The following is a 25,233-nucleotide window of genomic DNA, read 5'->3' as shown; positions in this document are numbered from 1 at the left end:
GATCAAAAAAAGACACGCGTATAGAATTTAAGCCAAGTTTAGAAGGAAGTTAGAGATTCTAAAAGGTAGAAAGAAAAAGGAGGAAATGGACTTCTGAAATGAAGGATTGCCTTACGGAAAATTTAAAGAGTAGCAATAGGAGGATATCATGTGTAAGGAATGTTTGGTTGGATTATAGAATAAGAAAGTGGAATAATGCTTAATAAAGCTGGGAAAGTAGGTTCATTGAAAATAGGTTTTAAAATACAGGAATTTATATTAATTATATAGGTATAAGGTAGCCATGGGAATTTGCTGAACTAGAGATTGGTCAGACCTGATCTCTAGAAAAAATAATTTCTGAAATTTTATGGAAGAGATATTCTAGATATTGAAGTTAGTGAAGAGGAAGATTACATGATAAGGTATTGAGATTAGATTGGATTGTAAAATCAACAAGAATCTTTTATAAAATATTACTACTGAAATTACCTGAGTGCCTAAATGACAATAATGAACAAATGAAAAATGAAGAATTTTTTAAAATAAATCAAGGCCACAGATTGGCAATCTGACTAGATATAGAACTGAGGGAGAGAGAGAAAAATACAAATAATGAAGTAATAATAGCCAATATCTATATAGTTTTGGGTTTTCAAAGAACTTTGCCTTTATTATTGGATAAGATTTTTTAAAATGGTTCATTTGAATGTTTGAATGAAAATTCTAATAGACATATAGTCTTATGCAACTTTGCTAAAGCTGTGAATGGTTTCCAGTAGGTTTTTGGATGATTTTCTAGGATTCTTGAAGTATATCATATCATCTGCAAAGAGTGATAGTTTTCTTTTCTCATTCCCTATTCTAATTCCTTTAATTTCTTTTCTTATTGCTAAAGCTAACATTTCTATTACGATGTTGAATAATAATGGTAATAATGGGCATCCTTGTTTCATGTCTGATCATACTGGGAATGCATCCAGCTTCTCTCTATTGCAAATAATGCTGCTATAAGTTTTAGATAGCTACTGCTTATTATTTTAAGGAAAGCTCCTTTTATCCCTATGTTCTCTAGCATTTTAAAGGAATGGATGTTGTATTTTTTCAAAAGCTTTTTCTGCATCTATTGAGATTTCTTATGATTTTTGTTGATTTTTTTATTGATGTGGTTGATTATGATAACAGTTTTCCTCATATTGAACCAGGCCTGCATTCCTGGTATAAATCCCATTTGTTCATAGTGTATTATCCTACTTATAAGTTTCTATAATCTCTTTGCTAGTATTTTATTTAAAATTTTAGCATCAATATTCTTTAGGGAGAGTCTTCCTATTTTGGCCCTGTGTTGTTTTAGATATCATTGCCATATTTGTTTCATAAAAAAAGATTTTGGTAGGACTTCTTCTTTACCTATTTTTTTTCAAATGATTTACATATCATTGTAATCAATTGTTCTTTAAATGTTTGGTAAAATTCACTTGTGAATCCACCTGGCTCAGGAGATATTTTCTTAGGGAGTTCATTAATGACTAGTTCAATTTCTTTTTGTAAAATGGAATTATTTATTTTATTTTTTTCCCTTTTCTGTTAACCTGGGCAATTTGTATTTTTGTAAATGTTCATCCACTTCTGTTAGATTGTCAGACTTGATGCTATTGAGTTGGACAAAATACCTCTTAATTTTTTCTTTAATTTATTTTTCAATGGTGGCAAGTTCACCTCTTTCATTTTTGATGCTGATGATTTGGGGTTTTTTTCCTTTCTTTTTTCTGATCAAAGTGGCTATCTATTTTGTTAGATTTTTTTTCAAAAAACTAACTTTTCCCTGGTCTTTTATTGAATATAATATTTATTGCATTGTAGTCTGAAAAGGAAGCATTTCCTATTTTCTGCCTTTTTGCATTTGATTTTGAATTGGGCTGGAACACCCTTTTCACCCCAATGATATTGATCTTTCTTGAAGCTTTTTCATTGTATCTTGAGCTGGAGAAACTCATGTATTTTTTGAAGGAAACTGGGAGAGCTCAAGCAGCTTCTTGACTTTACTCTGCCATCTTGGCTGCACCTCCAAAACTCCCCTAGATGTGTCTATATAGTCTCAAATATACCCATACTCCCCTATAGGGTGCATATTATGCCCCATCTACCTTCTCATTCTAGATGATTCTTTTCCAAACTTTCTCCAAATCATAAGATATATATGGGAGTCAAACTAAAAGATTCAAGAACTTCTTTTAGATATCTTAACACTACTTACAAATGGAGCATGGGTGCTTCTTTTTATATGATGGACACATCTCCTTTTCCATATATCTTTTAAATATTACTTTATATTATAAAAATATGATTAATAAAAATAAATGCCAATTTTGCATTTCTTATCCAATATCCAGATGCTTCTTTTTTTACTATTGGACCTGGTATATGAATGATCACTGAATGAAAACAGAAGACCTGCGTTCCCATTGCTATTGCAATATACTTACTAGTTATGTAATTCTCAAAAAGCCATCTAATCTTTCTGAGCCTTGATATTTTCATCTTTGAACTGAGAATACTATCTGACCTATCTACTATATGGGATTTGTTACAAACAAACATTTCAAAGGATCTGAGAGAATTCCATCAGATAGTTTAATCTATAACTTTTTTATAATTTTAATACATAGAATATCATTCAAATATGTTATAATAAGTATTAATTATAGCCTTCTTTCTTGTACCTAGTCTTTTACCACTTGCTTGTATAAACATTTTAGTGTTTGTAATTTGACATTGAAGATAGTTTGTATTTGTAATATACTTTTTTTTTTTTTTTTACGAGATGTGTCATGGACCAAGAAGTTAAATAACTTGGAAACGTAAAGTCCATACGATCTTATCCAAGTCAATAAACTCATCAATGTTTACATATATATAACATAATAGCACTGCATTACAGCACAGGGCTTTTGAAAATAACTTTATATATATTTTAAAATGAAAATGTAATTTCAAAAAGGACTTTTTTTTTCCAAAAGGACTTGTAAAAGAATTGTGGAAACATATGGAAACATAGTATAATATGAAAGAAAATCCAGATAGAATGTTCTGACCATAGTCCTAATATTTTGAGATTATAGAGCGCTTTCTTAAAAATTTTGTCTGATCCAATGGGACTGATGGAATATATACTGGATAGATTATTCTATTGATTGGTACGGCATTTGTTAAATGCTCTTAGGTGTTAAAATATATCTTTTCAGATCATCAGATCCTAGTGCAATCAACATCCAATAGCTAATAAATCAAATTAATATGGACTTGTTTTCCTCATCAATAGCCAAAAGGATGAACATATATTCAAAATTAAATTATACTCCAATACCAACCTTTAAATTTTGCAGGTTAGACTCTACTTGATGTGTTCTTACTTTTGTTTTTATTTACTCATAACATTACATATATCTACATAAAAAGAGACAGAACATAAGAGAAAGAATAAGGGAGAGAGAGCTAAAATAAGAACAAGAGCAAGCAAGACAGACAGCAGACAGAGAGAAGCAGAGAGACAGAGGGAAACAGAGAAAGAGAGACATAGACAGAGTCAGTTTAGAATATACAGAATATTTGCTATATAAAACATTAGGAGAGGAAAAGAGCTACATTGATAATAGCCCTGAGTTCAACAGTTTATAGTCAAATGAATATATATGATAAAAGGAATCAAATAAATGCATGTCTACATAGACATGTCTAAACACACCAGACAGACATATTAACAAAAAGGAATAGTTAATCCTTACTTATGTGCAGGTTGATTATCTCTAGTCCCCAGAAGATAGATGGTGTAGTAAAAAGAGTTTTGGCTTGGACTCAGAAGAATATGTGTTCAAATACTGTCTCAAACATTTACTATGTATCCATGGACAAGTCACTTAATCCTCAGTCTCAGATTCCTCATTTTTAAAATGGAAATAATAACAGCATCAAATGAGAAAATATAAAGTACTTTTTAAACTTTACATAAATACTAGCTATTAAAAATTTTATCATGAATTTGTATTATGTTTAATATAGTTAACATACACCAATGATCAACTTAATTAACCATTTCTTATTCAAATTCATGTTTACATGAAGTTTTAATTCCTAGCAAGATGTTTCTTTAAGGATATTTTCCTTGGGTGAAGGATGTGACATATATTTTTCTGCCTGTATATGTTTATCTAGTAGGTATCTATTTAAATATATAAATACATATATTTTGTATGTGTGTGTATATATGTGTATGTGTGTAGCAGCTAGTATGTGACATAGCTATAGGCCTGAGATCAAGAAGGAAATTACTACTATGTTCAAAGTTATGCACAGTTCTGCAGTTGTTGACAATAAAAAAAATTCTTTAAACTATTTATTGAATAATAACCCTTTAGCAAAGATTAACATTACCAGGGAGAAGCTGTACTATTAAACCTATATAAAAATGTTTAAGAATGCCATATTAGATATTTCCATTGGACCATAAGTGAGAAAGAGATCAAATCTGGCCTCAGACTCTTACTAGCTATTTGAACGACTGAAAAGTCATTTAACCTGGTTTGCCTCAGTTTCTTTTTGTATAAAATGAGCTAGAGAAGAAAATGGCAAACCACTCCAGTATCTTTGCCAAGAAAACACCAAGTTCTGTCAAAAAAGTAAAACATGATTGAAACAAATGGACAAATATATATATGAGAAAAGAGACAGTTGAAATAAAAAAGGTATTTCTTATTTGGGAACCACAAACAATATAACTATAAAAATTAAAACTAGAGCCACAGACAATATAATTATAAAAACTAAAGTTATAGCTGTGTTACAAAAGATAGTTCTTGTAATCCTCTTTTTGAATGCATTGGGCAGATCTTCATTTCAGCAGACTGATAGGTGTCCTGCTGATTATCCTTTAGATGGTTAGAGAAGCACAGTATGGTCATGGGACTTAGTGCTGGAAGATAACAAGGTCATCCAATCTAACTACTGGATTTCACAGTGAATAAAATTGAGGTACAAAGTATTTCAGTAATTTGTTCAAGATTACAAAAATGGAAGAGTCAAAATTTGATCCTGGATATTCTGACTCCAATTGCATTTCCTTTGCCACTTTATCATGTGATTCTTTTTTGCTCCAATGTCCTTCTCCACTCCTACAGCTCAACTCCAGCCTTCTTGCTTATTAGGTTCAAACTCAGATATCTAATAGGGCATTGTTAAGCATTTATATTTAGTTTTAGTGTTATAGCTTTGCCATGTTAATATTAATCTTTGCTTTGGGGCTATTATTCAATAAATAGTTTAAAAGATTTTGTTTTTTACTGTCAACAGTTGGAGTTCTCTGCATAGCTATGAGCACAGTGCTAATTTTCTTATTAATGCTACTCTTATCAATGCTGTCTTTATGGAAGTCAAACATTGAAATTATGATCACTTTCTTTACAGATAAAAAGACTTGTGGACCTCATGAATTTCAGTGCAAAAACAACAACTGTATACCAGATCATTGGCGTTGTGATAGCCAGAATGATTGTAGTGATAATTCAGATGAAGAAAACTGCAGTAAGTAACTCTCAATTAATATTCTGAAGCTGAAAGTTTATTCAAGAAGCAAGATTACATATCTTTAAAAGAGATAACGTATAAGTTATATTTTGTTTACCCTATAGCCTACTTTTTTGTCTATATGATCATATTTAGATAAGGATATTCCTATGAAATTGACCCAGATCTAAGTTGCAATATTTGTGACACAGTCCTGAAGATTGGTTTAAAAAAGTATCATGAGGAGTTAATGTGTCACATTAATTTTTGATAATAAAAGAAACCTCTAGTGCATGTTGATATGAAGCCAAATTATATAGAGGAAGGACAAAAATATTTTCTAACAGACTTAACAGATTTAATTTCAGCCTTTTAATGTTATTAATTCCTTTATGCATACTATTTAGTGGATTATCATCTAGCCTCCCTGAGAACAGTTACATAGTTCATTTTTTAAAGTAGATACTTTTGAGCATATAGTTGAAATGGCTTTTCTTTAAAATAAAATAAAATTTTAAAAAAGTTGTTCTCTTCTGCTTGTCAAAATAGATTCCAGTAAAGTAAGAATAATGATGATAATAATAATAATGTTCAATCAAATTGCTTCCCAAGATAGAATTCTAAAAATGCAGCATTATTTTCTAAATCCATATCTTTAAATCTATTTAAAAGGCAAAATGAAATTCATATCATACCGAACTAAGATACCATGTGATTGTTTATTATATAAAGATAGAAGTCCAACAAAGATGTCTTAAGCACCAACACTATACAGATTCCAGTATTTATCATAGAGAAAACCAAGGGAAAAAAAATAGAAAACAGTCCCTAAAGATCTTATCTTCTATTAAGAAGATGTTCATGAGTAATACTACATGTGATCATTTGGTGATAACTTGTACTTGTATAGCCAGATAGCTCACGGTAAGCAAGCATTTATTGTGTTCCAAGAACCTTAGATACAAAAATAGGCAAAAACAGTCACTGACCTCAAGGAACTCATAAACAAATGAAGGATGAATCAAAGTAGATACAAAACATAACAAAGAAGGGAGGAGCTCAATAACTTAGAGCACTGGGGAGAGCCTCCAATAGATGATATTTGATCTGTGGGTTACCTAGGTGGCCCAAATCCAGCTTAAAATCCAGAAGACTCAAATCTGGCCTCTAAATAAGTGACTTGGCCAGTGACCTTAGACATGTTTAAGAAATATTCAATTGCCCAATGTGGCTGAATTGTATGATATGTGGTGAGAATAAAATGTAAAACGTAGAAAGTTAGAGGCCAGGTTATGAACAGTTTTAAATCCCAAGCAGAGGACTTTGTTATTTGATTTCAGAAATAATGGGGAGTCATAATGAAGTTAATTTTTCAGAAGTCATCTACATCTATAACTCAACATTGTGTTTTCCTAGCTGTGGTTACCATTTTATTCTTCCAAGAAACCTAAACAGACTTCTAGAAATCAAATCTTCAAAGATAATCTATGTCATATCAGTTCAGTTATGATCTGTGAATAAATAAGCTGTTTGGTCAGAAAAACACCCAAATAATCTTTGCTCCTATTAATTACTTAATTTGAACATTATATAGACACAGAGATATTTGGTCTACAATTCACAAGGAGCCTACAACATTCCTGAGTAAAACTGAATCAGATTAAAATATAATTGGAAAACATTAAATAAATAAAAATACACCAAACATTGATAACAGTAATACATTTTTTAAGTCAATATGTATCCTACAGTGTTAGTTATGAATAGATTAGTGATACCACTAATATAGCTGATACTGATTAAGCATGGAAGAGGTAACAATGCCCCTTCCATACATGCATGGCTCAATCTTTAAGAAATAAGAGAGCCTTCCAGAGGTTTTGGATGGGGAGCATGATATATTGGAAAGAATGTAATACTTGGTTAAAGTCTCACCTCAGATGTTTACTGAGTGACAACAAGCATTTAATATGATCTCTAATGCTCAGCTCTTAAATGAGTTAAATAATACTTTCACTATTGACATCAAAAAAGATTGTGAAGAAGGAACTTTATAAAACTTAAAACATTATATAGGAGTGAGGTCTTATTACTATTTTGTTTTAAGATTCTGTTATTCAATTTTCCCTTTAGATAATTAGAAAATATTAATGGCTTATGAGTCTGGAAATTATGTCACCAGAATAATGATATTGGGTTGAGTTATTTTTTCTTAATCATTGAACTATAGCTTTAGAGCACAAAGGGAGCTTGAAGGAATATGCAAATCAACTCCAGAATTATGAACCTGGAATCTCATACTATAGTGCAATTATTGCCTATCCCTGAAATTTAGGGAAATATAAAAGACTTTCAACTTTCTTTGTAATGTGTTTAGTTGTAAGTTTCAGCAAGATATTGAAATGAAAATTCATTGTAAACTGTCAGCTACTCAGAAATAGAAGGTGAGAAGTCAAAGCTGAAGGTATAGAATTTGGTATTATTTTGTGAGGGTGATAATTGAACTGTATATCAGTATTTACTTCCCTAGGATCAAATTTAGAAACAACAGAACAAAGAGTTTAAAAGAAGAAAGTAGTAAAAATAGCAGCTTTAACATCAATAGACATATGTGTAAGTGTTAATGTGTCTATATATTTATGAATATGTGGATACATACATATGCATATAATTCAATTCAATTCAATAAATGATTAAGTGCCTACTATGTGTCAGGAGGGGCACGTAGATGGCAGAATTGATAAAGAAAATAAAGTCTGGGGTTAAGATGACTCCTCTTAAGTTCAAATCTGGCCTCTACACTTTACTGGCTATGAGACTTAACCTTTTTTTGTCTCGGAGCTCTCATCTGCAAAATGAACTGGAGTAGGAATTGACATGCTCCTCCAGTATCTTTGCCAGGGAAACTTCAAATGGAGTAATGAGGAGTTGACCTTGACTGAAAAATAACTGAGCAACAACATGGCAAGAATTATGTTAAGCACTAAGGATATAAATAAGAAAAAGAAAGAAAATCCTTGCCCTCAAGGAGTTTACAATCAAATTAATGACCACACTCAAAGGGAATGTTGGAAGTAGGAAGAGGAGCTGGAGGGTACCCATTCCTCAAGTTAATATATGTTTTCATGGAAGTGAAACCAAAGAAACAGATGAAAAAGGGAAAATTATCAGAAAAATTAAAATTCTTCTATATAAAGAAAGGCCCCTAATGGTAGTCAATACAGTATTATTCCCTATTCTCTAAAAGTTTATTATAGTAATTAGCATAGATTTAGATATTGCTTTAATGTCTGCCAGGATCTTTTCAAATATTACCTCATTTTATTCTCATATTAACCCCAGAGAGTAGGTTATATTGTAATTCCCATTTTCAGATGAGGAAACTAAAACAGGCAGAAGTTGTAATTTGCCTAGGCTTACAAAGCCTGTAAGTATCTAAAGCTGGAGTTGATGCTTGTGTCCCAATGAAAAATGGCAAACTGTATTTACTCTGCCACCTATCTGCTATTTATAGCCCAAAGTAAGTATTCTCAATGAATTAAAAAAAAAAAGTAAAAGAAAAAGAAAAGTTAATGAAACCCCAGCAGAATAAAAAATATGTTGTCAAAAAAAGAATAAACAACAAAGTGTATACACTAAAGAGAGTGAATTATCTTGAGTAAAAATTGGTGATATTTGCCACAAGAAATGCCGAATTTTTACTGGATAAGCAGCAAAACTCATCAGAATTAAATGTAATATATATGCATATATGTATATTTATATAATACATAATATGTAAATATATTTATATATGTAATATATAGAGAGACATAAGACAATAAGTTAAAGAGGATAAAGAAGAGGGTTAGGCAAAATCAATTTAAACCAGAAAGATCAATGCTGTTATTTTGTAAATCTGTCTATTTTAACTTAAGTATCTTTTTTAAATTATATTTTTCTCAAAATAAATCGAGTAAATCGTTGTTTAGAAAACTGGTTATAAAGGCAGGAACGCCTGTCCCATCTGGGAAATATAATAGCATCCTGAATCTGGGCAAGTCACAGCCTCTCAGGAAGAGATCTTTTTTGATTATCAGAGACAGTGAGACCTGCATTGCTAGAGTTTTCTCACCCAATAGTTCCCAGTGCCAATAAAATCACAGATCTAATACCTATCTTGGTTGTGAATTATTAGCAGTTTACTTTTAGGACAGCACACTAAATCTAGTAAGAGTCTAGTATAAGTTTCAATAGAAAGTCCAGTTCTCTACTGTTTTTATAATTGAGATGAGAAAATAGTAACATTCTCAAGTTTTGTTCCCCAAACATTTGAGCACACACACACATAAAATTGTGTACAAAAATAATCATAATAAAAACTAATATAGGATAAAGATTTGTAAAGAAAGTTATATGAAATTTAATTATAAAAGGAACAGGAAATGTCATTTTTATTTGAAACATCTTTCCTAATATTTTGAACCTAAGATTTTGACAAAAAATATTTTTGTTTTGTAAAAAATGATTTTGTACTTTTAGACAAATGTCAGGAAATACTATACTGGGTAACTTCCTTTTAAAACTCAGGAAATCATTTAAAAATGGCCTGCAAATACATCTAAGGTATCCTTGATGAAAATATAAAAAGGGAAAGGATGGGGCTTTTTAAGATGATTTTCTACATCTAAATATATGGATGCAAAGAGACTAAGATGTTATGAAATCCTACTCTCAATTATTTGTTGATTTAAATAAAGTACCTCAATAGAACAAAACACAGATTTTAAGGATCTCTTGAAACAAGATATCCATGTATTTATTAAATAATTTAAGACTTTGTGGCAGGTGTATCTTGAAGATAATTATTCACTAATTTTCTGAGTATTGGCTTATTAAGTAAGTTGTAAAGCAGAAGGACCTATGAAGATCTGTTATACTTTTTTTTAGTGTTATAAGGCTTACTATGTACAGTCTAAAGCAAATAATAAGTTTATCTCAATGATTTTCAAAAGTATTTGTATGTGAAAATATAATTAATCAAACCAGTAATAATGTAAAAAGTCATTTGAATTAGTCTATTATATATAGTCAATCTGATCTCTTTTTACTCTCATCTCCACTCATCTGCTTTCCTCTATTTTCTCATTTCCATATTTATTTCTTTCCTCTTACAATATCAACCTCTATTTTCTAACATAAGTTGATCATGTAATAATTTGTATTGTATTCATGTGTGCATGTAAAATGTACTTAATGTTTTAATGAATGAATATTGAAAAATTTGAATTTTTCATCTCTTTGTATATCTATATATTATATAATTTATAATATTAATAACAATAATAATATCTAAAAACATTTATGTAATACTTACTATATGCCAGGCACTATGTTAAATACTGCATAAATATTTTCTTACTGATTATAACAATAGCCTTAGAAGGTAGGAGCTATTATAATCCTCACTTTTTATATGAGGAAACTAAGACAAACAGGGATTGTGTGACTTTCCCAGCATCAAACAACTAATTAGTGTTTGAGGCCAAATTTGCATTCAGTTTTGCCTGCCTCCAGTCTGAGTGCCACCCAGCTTTTCCAGGATATATTATGTAATATATAATGCATACACAAGCATATGTATGTGAGAGAGCATTATTAATTATCCTATTGAGTTAATTCATATGTACTTATAGTCTCCCATTTAATTCTGCATCCAGTTCATCTTTCTTCTATGGAACCTATACTATATTGACAGATTTTATAAATGAAAAATATGTACACTGCATAATTAATGTGTGTGTATATGTGTATATATATATATATGTGTGTGTGTGTGTGTGTCCACATATATATAAGCACAGAAAATAAAGTTTCTATTGGTGGAGTGCATAATTGATTAAGAGGAAATTTTTCATAATTGGAAAATTTCGTGGTATTTTCAATGATCCCAAAGTGTTTACTGTTGAGAAAGCCCACCTCTGTGAAACCAATATTCTTTTGGATATACAATCTGACTGCAAATCTTAGAGCATTCAAGATTCAGAAGAATCCTAAACCATAATAAAAAGACTCATAATGGTTAGAAACATTAAATTACCAGTGAAAAGCTATATAAAAGAATTGAATTAACAAACAGTTTAAAGGACTGGTTTGCTTAAAAAAACAGAGGTAAAAATAAAAGTTAGATACAAAGATGAATAAATTAAGTATCTGCAGGAGGGTATACAATCCTCTAAGAATTTATTGAAATAATCACATAGAAAAAGGAATCAAAGAGTATGACTGGTGAAGGTCAAGGGAATACATTAATGTAAAAAACAGATGTCTCAAGGTAATCCATTCATACAATATTCAAGTTTTAAATGCCAAAGAAAATCCAGTAAGGAATCCAGCTATATTAAGTAATTAAACTTGTCTCTTATTTACCAAAAAAATAGATGTGTGTGTGTGTGTGTGTGTGTGTGTGTGTGTGTGTGTGTGTGAATATAGGCATAGCTGTGAAATTAGTTGAAAAAAGAAATGACACAATTAACAAAATAATGTTTTAAATGCAATGTTTTTCCATAAAATTTTCATAGCTGCTGATAATAGGTCACTATGTGTTTTAAGGGTAATTTTTGTGCTTGAAAATAATAAAATCTTATTAGTATTAGAGTTCTGAATTTGACAATAAAAACCTAGAAACATGAGGGAAATCTCACCATAAGAATTTTTTTTTATCAGAATGCATTTTTCCTTCCCAGTTATTAGCCATACAGAATGCCTTACCTCTTTTACATTAATAAAAAATGATTAACTAGCAAAACAACAAAAGTGGAAATAAAAATACTTGATTAAAGTACTGTGTGTTAATGATATATATGGAGACAATCTATTCCTACTTTATTTGAATATCTAGTAGCTTCACACTACATCTATATCAATATTATCTTTGTATTCAAGTTGTATTAATTGTTTAGTAACAATCTCTTCGATATTTATGTGCCTATATATACATATACTACATATAACGTTTTTCCTCCTGAGGAAATTGGGATTAAGTGACTTGCCCAGAGTCACACATCTAGATCAGACTCAGGTCCTCCTGACTTCAGGGCTGGTGCTCTATCCACTGCACCACCTAGCTGCCCCACATACATATAAATATCACAAGATATCAGCTAAATAGCTATTTAATGCCAAAGAATTTCCAAATGTTATATATTGTTAAATTCAAAAATAAAATAGTTCTCTAGCAGAGTTCTATTTGAAAAGAGCACTGGACCAAGTCAGGAAATCTAAATTATAGATTCAGCCCCAACTATAATGGTGTTACTGTGCCATTTAAAGTCTCTGGGTTTCAGTTTTTGCATTGGTAAAATGTTGAAGGTTGGGCCAAATAACTTTTCAAGTTTCTTCTAGCTCTCATACTATGATTTTCACTGATGCTTTTATTTCCAAAAATATGCTGTTGACTATAGTTTTATATATGTATATATATATATATATATATATATATATATATATATATATATATATATATTTACATACTCTTTTTACTCTCTCTTGATTTAGTGCTACCTCAAAGTCAAAACAAAGCAGTTCATTCAGAAATTAAACTAATTTAACTTTTTTGATAGCATTTTGATACAAACTATAATATTTTGCAAATATTCTTTAAAATGTTTGTCTGTATTAACTGGTTAACTTCAAGGCATCCATCATCCACCTCCATAAAATAACTATCATTATAATTACCATACCAAGGTCTAAAATTTGACCTCATCTTGAAATTTGGAAAGATCAGGAAGAACAAATGCATGAATAGAAATGTCTATTTTTGTGGGTTCTTCACTATTAAATATATTTTCTTCAAAGGAATGAAATAGGACATTTTAAATAACTGCTAACATATATATAATATATATACATATATATGCATATATATATTTTTGTTTTGTTTTGTTTTGTTTTATAAAATTCTTTACTTATAGTAATACTATGGAATAATTTCTTTAAGTTACTGTTATCCTTGGGACAACTAGGTGATGCAATGGAAAGACTACACAGCCTAGAGTCTAGAAGATATATCTTCCTGACTTCAAATCTGTCTCCACATATTTAGTAGCTATGTGACCCTGGGAGGGTCATTTAACTGTTTGCCTCAGTTTCCTCATGTGTAAAATGAGCTGAAGAAGGAAATGGCAAACCACTCCAGGATCTTTTTCCAATACCTCAAATGGTATCATAAAGAGTCATCTCTATTTTAAGGAAAAGGGAAAAAATGCAAGGCTCAGAAAATTTAAAGAACTTAGCATAGTCACACACCTAATAAGTATCAGAATTAGGATACAAACTCATTTTCTCTAATTTCAGAACCAATGTTCTTTTCACTACACTACACTCCATCTCTGTATTACACAATTTGAGGCTAAAACCACAGAATCTATTTTATTCAACAAAGTTTGTGTTTGTTTATAAATAATTCATTCCCCATAATCAAAAGTGAATTTGCTGACATTTTTCAAAACACAGAGCCAGGATGAGACACATTGGCATGGGAAAATCTTTCCCACTCTTAATTTCAATTTTTTAATTCATTTGCTTCTCTAGCACCATACTTAGAAACAAGAGAAATAAGAACTGCATAATGAAATTTGTTTGTTTTCAGAATCAGCATGTGTTTTATATTTTTAGGGAGAAAAATACACACATACATACACACATAAAAATGTGTACCATTTTTATAATCATGCAACCACAATGGTTTTTGATCCATTCATAAAGAAAACTGTGTCAAAGCCAACAAAGCCATAACTGTTTTAACATATGACACACAATTTTGCTTTCAATTAGCATGAATGGGGAATTAAAACATTAAGGGGCAAATTAATCTTTTTTCAGTAGAACCTCCAAAGCATACTAAATTATAGAGTTCTGATTCATTTGTAAGGAATTAGACATGACCATATGTGTAATATTTATTTTCATTCCATTCCTTCAAAAAAAGAAACCTTTATTTTCTATTACTATAGCTTTCAGCTTCCTTTTACAACGTTGTTTTCCCCACTTCCTGATAAAACCAAATGTATCAGTGAAAAAAGGAAGGGGGAGAAGATTTTAATGTAATTGGAGTTGCAAGAAAGGGGAAAGTAAAGATAATTCAGTAAACTAGAAGTCACAATATGATGAATCTTCCGTTTGGTGCTCACCCTAGATAGGAAATTTGTGCTGTCATAAATCTAGGCAAATGATATATGATATAGAAACATCTTGAAGAGGGCTAAAGTGAGGATGAAGGAAATTGTCTTCTCATGCAGATTTAAAATGGAAGAGGGATTTTCTATAGGTAATACTCTCAGCATTCCAATCTATGAAAGGCATTGTACTGATAGGATTAAGGAAAGATGCATATCATTCAAAATATTATTTAAAAGCACCTGAGAGAGTTCATCTTAACCTACCAACCAAAAAAAAAAAAAAAAAGACAAATAATGGAAGTATACATGTTCTTCAGATGATAATATGCAATTGAATGAACTACCCACAAAGTTAATACACACACAAAGACACACAGACATAGCTATATACCTAGATACACACACATAATCTTCCTACATGCCAGGTACTGTGCTAAATAATGGAAAATAGTTGGGAGCACATAGTTGACACTAAGTAAAGAAGAATGTGGTTGAACAGAAGGATCAAAATAGACAATAAGGAAGTAAGGAATGGAGGTTCCTCTTCCCTCAGATCCTTAGAATTGTCCCATGAATATTGTCTATAAAATGTCTGTTTAAAATAAATACTTGTAATGGCATAACTTCAGCAACCATGAGAGTCATTATTATACCACAATTATATGTAGATTTTCATAACTTCTTGCAATTTGGCTGTCTTTTTTATTAAGAAGTAAGGTATTTACCTTTTGTCTGTTTGCCAATTGTTGCTTTAATGTCACTTTCTATTCATGTCTTTTAAAATAAGTCTGAAAAGTCATTATAATATATATTGTAGCTTCTCAGTGGGGCATTTTTTTCCTACACAATTTATTTGCTTTGCTCAGCTAACTTCCAATTTGCTTCTTCTTAAGCTGATCTCATAATTTATGCTATATACATTTCAGAATACAGTGGCACATAACAGACTAACACTTTTTAATTTTTGTTTAATTTTTGTTTCCCAGAGCCACAGACCTGTACCTTGAAAGACTTTCTCTGCGCAAATGGGGACTGTGTTTCTTCAAGGTTTTGGTGTGATGGAGATTATGACTGTGCAGATGGCTCAGATGAGGTAGGCAACTCTTTACAATGAAACTAAACTGAAAACAATTCTCTAGAACCACATTTGTAATTATTATTATTCAGTCCAATGAGTGTGACTAGGACAGATATGAAATTGCCCTTTACTCCTAATACATTCAGATAAGTATTTCAACCATCCACTAAGCTACACATAGTCAGCATAGGGAATAGTTCTCATGCTACTATTGACAATTAATTTTATAGTGTATTTTACCTCAAGTGGTAGATGGCTCGGTTGGGAATAGATGTTTAGAAACTTTATTCCCCATAGCTGATGCCCTTGCCATCTGTGAATTTGTCCATAAACTTGCTGCAGTATTTACAGACACGGTAATATTTTTATGCATTTTAAACAGTGGCTTGTCTATAATTTCTCTTCTTCAAGTCTATTGCCTTCAATGTGAACTAGCAATTTTCCTTAGATGCAGAAAACAGATCATTTAATATATGGCCATGCTCACATGCCAGAACGAAAGATTAAGCAATTATTTTGATAATTTAGTGAAAATGAAGGTGATGAAGGTGATTAGCTATATAAGAAGATGAAAAAGATAAGATTCACACACATTCTATAACTCAAATAGTTTTGTTAAAAATATTTATTGTATGTCTAAATAACAATGATAATAATAAATTAATTATATTTATTTAGTACTTTAAGATTTGTTAAAATGAGAATGTTTTCAAGGGCAAGAAAACATTTTTGTGAGAACACTTGGGGTTTCAGATAAAACCTAAAGAAGCCTTAACAAAGATACACATATTCACATGTATATATATACATATGTACATATATATGTATATAGATGCATTGGAATTCTAAATACTTGTGTGCTTTTTTTTTTTTTAATTTCATTGATAGATGGGGAGAGAGGCACATCCCTACATTTGAAACATGATGAGGGAGTCTACTAATATAAATATCATTTTAGAACTTAATGAATCAAAGTTCCTCACTCACTTTTTCTCTCTCTCACTCAGTTTCTCTCTTTCTCTCTGCCCTATTTCATATATAATATTCTTTAATATTGTCTTCTACCTAGAGCATCTGTGAATATAATCTGTGTTCTTGATCCATTAATTACCATTTAAATACTAAATGAGATTTAGTAGGTTTAAAGATCTTGAATGGAGGTCGTTAATAATCCATTTTTTAAAAAGTATCATTGTTGATATCTGTACTTTAAAACCATTAATAACATTTCTTCAGTTGGTGTCAATAGGTACTCTATAGCTATATGCTTGAATTTCATGATTCTTCAACTCTATTTATTTTACCATCCATCAGAAATTATTCCTGCCAACACTGAAATGCGTTAAATAATGATTGCATGTAGTTGAATACAATGGACAGGGAATTTCTATTGTATCCCCAAAACATAAGCTGTATTTACAAAAGAAATATGAGATGTAGTTATCATATAGATAATTGGGACAAAAGAAAACTGATTTACTCGCAAAGGAAATTTATGGAAACTTGTTAAAAATCATCTAAAGTTTGCTATAAGAGATCATCAATTAAATATATAACAATAATGCATTGAAAAAATGTGACCATGTAAAAAGTGGCTAGAATTATTGCCTTTTTTATAGTTACCAAAATATAAATTGATATTCTATTGAATATAACTCTAGCATTGCCCTGAACTGCCAAGACAAATGATTTTATTTTGATGTTCCTGATTTTTCAAAAATTTGCTATAGCTACATATAGTATAGGAACCTATTCTAACTCCATTCACTGTTACATGGTTTCCAAAATAGGATTCATATTTTGTGGACAAAATATTGATTGGAATATAGGTTGGGATAGGAAAGAATAGGATAGAATAAAAAAAAAAGAGAGGATGGAAAGAGGGAAGAAAAAGGGAGAAGCGAAGAGAGGATGAAAAGAGGAAAGGAGAGGGGAGAAATTCTCAAGTTTTGAAGACACCTAAGAAGTAATTTACTTTCACCTCCATAGAAACATCCTCTCCTGCATATTTGTCACATGGACTCCACTTAAATACCTGCAGTAATAGAGCTGACAGGAAGGACTGAAACATGATTTTCCAAAGCTTTCCATTTCCCTTTGGAACAGCTTTCATTATTAGGAATTGATTTCATTTCTTCTAAGTTTCAATTTCCTGATTCCACCTTTGACCTCTGACTTTGCTCTCTGAAACCAAATAAAAGAAGTCTAATTCTTCTTCCACATGATAGCCTTTTAAATATTTTAGTTAGTCAATGAACAAACACCTTTAAAATGCCTTCTGTACCAGTTTCTGTTTAGTATAAGAGATGGAAAAGAAAACATGGAACTAGCCCTGATAATAAGAAAAATTCATTCTATTGGGAAAGACATGCAGTATATATACATATTGACTGGAGAAGTTATTTAACCTGAGTTATTTAGGATTGTTATTATTATTATTACCTTATTAGGGTTCAAGTAAAGAACCCTAGTTCCTCATCTATACAATGAGCTAGAGAAGGAAATGGCAAACCGCTCCAGTATTTTTGCCAAGAAAACCCCAAAAGAGTTCACAAAGATTTGGGCTTGCCTGAAACAAATATACAAAAACCATTTTTCCAAACTGTAAGTCTTCCCTTCTCAAGAGGTAACAATGTGGTGCAATGAATAGAATAATGACTTCACAATCTGGAAGACATGATAGGTTCAAATCCCGCCATAGATATTTATTAGCTATGTGAATTTGGGCAAGTTCTAACTACCTCAGTTTCATCAGATGTAAAATGAAGAAAATAATAACACCTATCTCCATAGATATGATGAGAATCAACTGATATAATATTTATAAAATATTTAAACATGTCTGTCACATTGTTGGTACTTATTAATATCTTGTTTCCTTCCTTTCTTTTCTTCCTTCTTCCTTCTCCCCTGTCTGGTTTCTACTCTGGTTTCTTTCCTCCAAGTATTCTCCAACTTCTAAATGTCTTTTTTTTTTAATGTGGCACCCAAACTAACTTAGAACTTCAGTAGTCATCCAACAAAGATCATTCAACATGACTTTCATTTCACTCTTTTGGAGCAATCTTTTTTTCATAAATATAGTCAGGGATCCTATTAAGTCTGGATATATATATATATTTTAATTTATAAGGATTTTTTCCTCTCTTTTCCTCTATAATAAATGTAGAGTTAAGCAAATTCCCACATGTCCATGTCCAAAATGTGCATTTCATTCCATCACTTCTCTTCTCTCACAGTCCTATAGAATCATGGTCAATAATTAGATTGATTAGAGTCTTTAAGTCTTTGAAACTTTTTTTTATTCTTAGAATTATTATTGTAAAAATAATTTCCTTGTTTAGTCTTTATCAATTCATAAAAATCTTTCCAGTTTTCCCTGAAATTATCCCTTTCATAATTTATGAAACAGTATTCCATTAAATTCATATACCATAATTTCTTCAACCAGTTTTCATTGTTGACTCATTAAGTTTGGAGAATAGTAAACTTTCAACCTCTATCTGGTTCTTTATCATATTACTTGTTTATAGTTATGTCTTCTATTCTATGCTCATTCCATTAATTTTTAAAACTAAATTCAAAATTCCACATGTATTTTTATTCATTTTTATCCCATTTGACTAAGATAATTTTTAGTTTATTAAAATTTCTTATAGATTCCAGTTCTCTCATCAGAATTCAATGATCTTGGAAGGCTTATCTTTTACTCTAAGATCCATAAAATTCATTTGTTTAATTTTTCAATTACTATATTTCAAAATGATTGATTTCCTTTGTAAGCATATATATATTTTATTTTGCACATATATTATTCTGAAAATGAACCAATAGGTTGAACTAGATTCCCCTAGGGATACATGATACAAAGAATTCCAGTAGTAGAACATTAGGTAAATCTTATGAGATAAAAGTCATTGGGAGAAAATTCAAAGTTTTGTCCTTAACTACAAAAATTTGATTTCACCATCTTAGAATGGAGTAGGTAATCTATTCTAAAAAAGCTATGGGATGTCTAATGGATTATAAACTCAATACTACTAAATATTAAATGCATTAATCTGAAAACAAAAAACAAATTGATCTTGCTTAATTTATATAGGCTTCTCTTGAAAGGCATTTATAATCCAGCAAAGGGAAGCCAGGACAATGAAGCACTGGAATCCATGGCCTATGAAGTCTCTGAAGGAATTGAGAATGTTTAACCTTCAAAAGATAATATTTGAGAGGCATCATCCTCACATATTATTATAGGGATTCTTCTTTTTTTTTGTATGGATTGATAGGCATTGCTTTTGAGATCCTTTCCATTTCTCTCATTCCATGATTTTGTGATTCTATTATATTACCTCAAGGTTTTTGATTCATAATTTAAAGAATTGACTTTCTTTTCTATTGTGAAAGTAAAGGTGGTATGTGACCATTTCAGGTCCTGTGGAACTTCTCCCATCTGACACAAATTTTCTAATATTCCTGAAAAATAGAGCTATAATCATGACTACAAATTATTTTAGTTTCCTAGAATATAATTTTTAGATCAGACCTGATCTGGTAGCTTGAGTTCTAAACAGTAAAATTCTGATATTTTTAAAATCCATTATAGAGTTAGGTATTCTCCCTCTTCTCTTAATTCTGCAATCTAAAATTGTAAATCATGCTTGAAAGCAATCATAAATAAAGGAAGTATCCTGAAAAAAAAATTATCAGTACTTAGAAAAAAGAAGTAAATAACAGAAACAAACCTAATTGGATGGTTGGAAACAGGTGTGTGTGTGTGTGCACGCGCATATGTGCATATATCTGTATGTGTACAAAACACAGTAAGTATATAAGCAGACATACACGTATATATGTATTATACACATATATACATGTACATGTGTATACATCTCTTGCATGTATAATGATTTTGAATTGATAAGAAATATACATTAGAATTTCAATCTCTTTCTTTCTTTTAGAGAAGATAAATCATACATTATACATTACATTATACATACATTATAGTATCTGTTCCTTAAAATAGGAAAATCATAAGTAGATTTGTAATTTTAATTTTGGAAACAACATTAAAAGAATCTTATTTAACTCTCCTACATGTTGTTTATTAGGTATTCTGTTGTATTCTGTTCTCTTATAGTCTTATTATCTCCTAAACATAGTCATTTATTAATCCATTGATTTGTCATACAAATCTACTATATATTATGTATATACTTTGGATGTTTCACTGTCCCACATTTTTTTTCAACTTTAGGAAAGGTTTATTTTTCCATCAAAAATGCTATCAATTATGTCAGTGTGTTTGCTAAAGGGCATAGAGTTTGGCAACTTTTCTGGATATATAATGAAATAGAAATTATTGAGCTTCAAATTTAGTTAAATTTAATAAGCATTTATTATATTTATTAATAAGCATGTATTATATCTCTATGTTCAATGCTAAAAAAAAAAAAAAGAACTCCACAATTTGTCCACAGCAGGACAGTTTGTCAATCCCTAAGAAAGCAGCAATTAACTCCATTAAAAATAAAATGCAAACAAAACTTAGAGGGATATAGAATTCTTGGCTTGGTAGGAATGCAGATGAGATTCACTTTTATACTTATGGTAACAATCCAAAACACTTTTATGATGTGCTGAAAGGCTATTTATGGGCCAAAGACCTATAGTTCATCTCAGCCACTCAGCACTGATGGAATCACATTGATTAGTAATAAGGACATGATCCTGGAGAAAAAGGGCAGAACACTTCCATAGCATTCTCAAAAACCATCATCAGACAATGCTGAAGCCATTAACCATATACCGAAGGCTGGATTCAGTACCGCCCCCCCCAATCCAAATTTCCAACTGAAGAAGTACTGAATGCTATTAGGCTTCTCTTGTGTGGTAAAGCACCTGGTACCAATCCAGTTCCAGCTGACATAGGGAGCCACCACTCATATGAAACCTAACTAAAATCTTCCTGGCAAAAGGAGGTTATCCTCGTGGTTGGGTGGTTGTTGTCCTTTGTTCTTAAAGAGGACTGAAATGATATCCTATGTTAGGATCTTGTTACAGTGTATCCTACTGTTACACTGTTACACAGTATCCTACTGTGGCTGAGCAGCCCAATGGGAGCTCAGAAGGCTCTGCCAGTCAGACACAAATAGTCCTCATGCACATTTATGATGGATACTCTAGCCTTGCATAATCACTTTTCTTCTGAGCTAATTCACTTCTGCTTTGCTCATAGAGCACAGCATTTTTTTTTGATGAGGGCATGTCATGCTGAACAGTCCTGTGCCAATGTCTCCTGTGTCATGTCTCCCAGACACCAAAGCCCTTTCTCAACCTAACCTGCCAAGCATTCCAGCTATACTGCACAAACTATGTAGGGCCAGCCATGTTCAAATGCCAAATGTACACTTGCCAAAAAAAAAAAAAAAAAAAAATTACTTTATGGAGAACTCGCACAAGGCAAGCATTCACAAGGTGGTCAGAAAAAGCAATACAAAGACTCTCTCAAGAACTGTAGACTCCTCCATGAGTTCAAGGATGTCTCCACTGAGCATCTCTATAAAGAAAAAAGAAATAAATTGTTCTGTGACAATCACAAATAGGGCTCTCTCCTAGTCATTTCCAGAAAGATTTTTGCCAGAGTCTTTCTTATAGGCTGATCCTTCACATGCAAGATGAAAGATGGTCATCTACCTGAGAGCCAGTGTGATTTCAGAAAGTATGGAGGAATAGTTGATAGGGTATTTGCTGCCTAACAACTCCAGGACAAATGCCAGGATCAGAACAGAGGTCTGTATACAATGTTCATCAATCTGACTAAGGACTTTGATAATATCAGCCTTGAGAGTTTGTGGAAGATCATGACAAAATGTTTGCCTGAAAAAATTAGACACTGTTGTATGCCAGTTTCATGACAATATGCTTGTACAAGTTTAGGATAATAGATAATGCTCTTGCATTTTCCCCAGACACCAATGTTGTGAAGCAGAGCTGTGTGCTTGCTCTCATGCTTTTTAGCATGATGTTTTTAGTGATATTGTGGACTCTTCCACCAAGGATGAAAACAGCATCAAAGTTGGCTATCACACTGATGGTAAACTATTTAATTTGAAAAGACTATAACCAGGACTAAAATGGAGGAAGACTTTTTTGTTTACATATGATTATACATTCATCATTCAGGTTCTGAAGCTGAAATATAACAGAATATGGATCGATTCTTTGTCATTTGTGCCAATTTTGGTCTGAAAACATTAAGAAAGCAGAAGTTCTCTACCAGCCAGCAGTGCACTATCCATCTATGAAACCATCAGTGACTGTAAATGGAGAAATGTTGAATATTGTGAATAATATCACTGACTTTGGTAGTCAGCTTTCCAGGGATATGCACATAGATGATTAGGTTAATGCAAGCATTGCTAGAACTAGCTCAGTGTTTGAAAGGCAGACACTGGGGTTTTTTTCTTAAGCTGAACAGTCAAGCATTCAAACTCTACTGCAGAGAGCAGAGCTCCACTGGGCTGGCCACGTTGTCTGAATGCCAAACTTTAGTTGCCTTAAAGACTATTTTATGGAGAACTTAACACAAGGCAAGTACTCATATGGAAATTAGAAGTGACAAAAAAACATTCTCAAGGTCTCTCTGAAGAACTTTAGAACTGCTTGTGACATGGAAGACATTGGCACAGGTCCACCCAGGGTGATATGCCCATATTAAAGAAGACACTGTGTTCTATGAGCAAAGCAGAATTGCAGTACCTGGGAAGTAATGTGAATTGTGCAAATCTAGAGGCATCTCTACTTCAAATGTTCCTTTGGACTATTTGAGCCAAACTTGTGGTAGAACTCTTATTGGTCTGATCAGCCCCAATCAAACATCCTGTATGCTGAACCCTAATATAGTGATATCATTTTCATCTTCTTTGAGCATGAAGGACAACAACCAAACAATTAGACAATGGAATGTCAAAATAAAATAAAAACAAATCCTTGCTAATTTTGACTTAGAAAGCTACAAATTAACATCATGTCACATTTTATTTTTACTTCTTTTGTTAAATATTTCCTAATTACTTTTTTTGGTGAGGCAATTGCCTTCCTGACTCCAAAGCTGGTACTCTATGCACTGCATTTTTATATGAATTTGTGAATTTAATTAGGGATTTAATGGGTGGTGAATTTGACACATAATCTACCATAAACAATTTCATCTTTCTTTTACTTCATTCTCTCCATTTCTGTACTTGATTCTGTAACACTCAATGTGCAAAATAAATCAGATGCTGAAACATTGAGAAATTTATAAGTTCCTTTTCTTCCCCATTTTGTAAAGAATGGAGCAGTGAGAGAGAAGAGTGGTAAGAGCATATTTCATTTACTGGGAACTCTGTTAACAGTTTGTAATTCAGTCTTAGCTCATGTGTAGAGATAAAGAATCTCCATTTGAGAAGAGAAGACATGTACATGTGAAAAAAACACTGAGCCAGATCTGGAATTTCAAAATATGGGAAATCAAAATTTTACATTCCCATTTTGCTATGAATATGTCTTATATGAAGGCATATTCCTGGCTAATCTTATTTTTATTTGTTTCATGTAAACAATGGAAATAGCCAGTTAGGATTATGAAACTTAATATTTTCTGAAAGTGGCCAAGTGTAACAGATCATTTCAAACCATGAAGACTGAAAGAAAGGGCTTCAGAATGGTAATTAAATAGGAAAAAGGTTTAGGCAAACGGGAAGAAATAAGAAACTAAGTAGATAGAAAGGAAGGAAATTTTGGTGGTGGAGGAGGGACTTGAAAATAAAAATTCTCTTTCTAAATTACATTGTTACATTTCTTATCCAGAAAAAAAAGTTCTCTTTTTTGATTAAAATAACATTTCTTCCCCTCTTACAGTTTACTTATACTTTATACTCTATCTAGTGCTCTTTAATCTAGTAACATTTTTGCATTCCTCACATAAGACACTTTATCTCCTGACTATTGGCATTTTCTCTGCTTCTCCTTATTCCCCAAATTCTCTTCTTTCTCATCTCCTTGCTTCCCTGGCTTCATTCAGCTCCTAGCTATAAATCTTACCTTCTCCTAGAAATCTTTCCCAATTTTGGTGCCAAATCCCTGATACTTGCCCCATATACCACATTGCTTGTTTATATTATTTAGTAGTAAATAAACTAGTCTTCTCAGAATGAAAGAGTGGAATAAAAAAGTTATTGCAACATAACCATGGATTGAAAATAATTATACAGGCACAAGTTAGCATCAAGACAATGCTGACAATTCTGTCACTCTTATTAGTGGCTCTTCAACAGGCACATTGCAATGTAACAATGATGATCTCATCAGAACAAAAACAGATTGGTAAAATTTGTTCTGAATCAAATTTGTTCTGAATTACAGTTATTCGAAAGATGGATTTAAATTCACTACTCTTAGTGATAACTTCTC

The 25,233-nt window shown here is 31.4% G+C and overlaps 1 protein-coding gene across 1 annotated transcript in view; it reads left to right on the top strand.

The window, feature by feature from the left end:
- Positions 1–25,233, top strand: part of LRP1B (LDL receptor related protein 1B) — a 2,056,943-nt gene that overhangs the window by 1,832,848 nt on the left and 198,862 nt on the right. The window contains exons 67-68 of the mRNA XM_051990638.1: positions 5,440–5,556; positions 15,686–15,792. Of these exons, the coding sequence (XP_051846598.1) occupies positions 5,440–5,556; positions 15,686–15,792 (224 nt within the window). The remainder of the gene's footprint in view (positions 1–5,439; positions 5,557–15,685; positions 15,793–25,233) is intronic.

This window comes from Antechinus flavipes, chromosome 3 (assembly GCF_016432865.1).
Source record: "Antechinus flavipes isolate AdamAnt ecotype Samford, QLD, Australia chromosome 3, AdamAnt_v2, whole genome shotgun sequence".
In the NCBI taxonomy this organism is placed as follows: Eukaryota; Metazoa; Chordata; class Mammalia; order Dasyuromorphia; family Dasyuridae; genus Antechinus; species Antechinus flavipes.
This window is presented reverse-complemented; position numbering and strand designations above follow the sequence as displayed.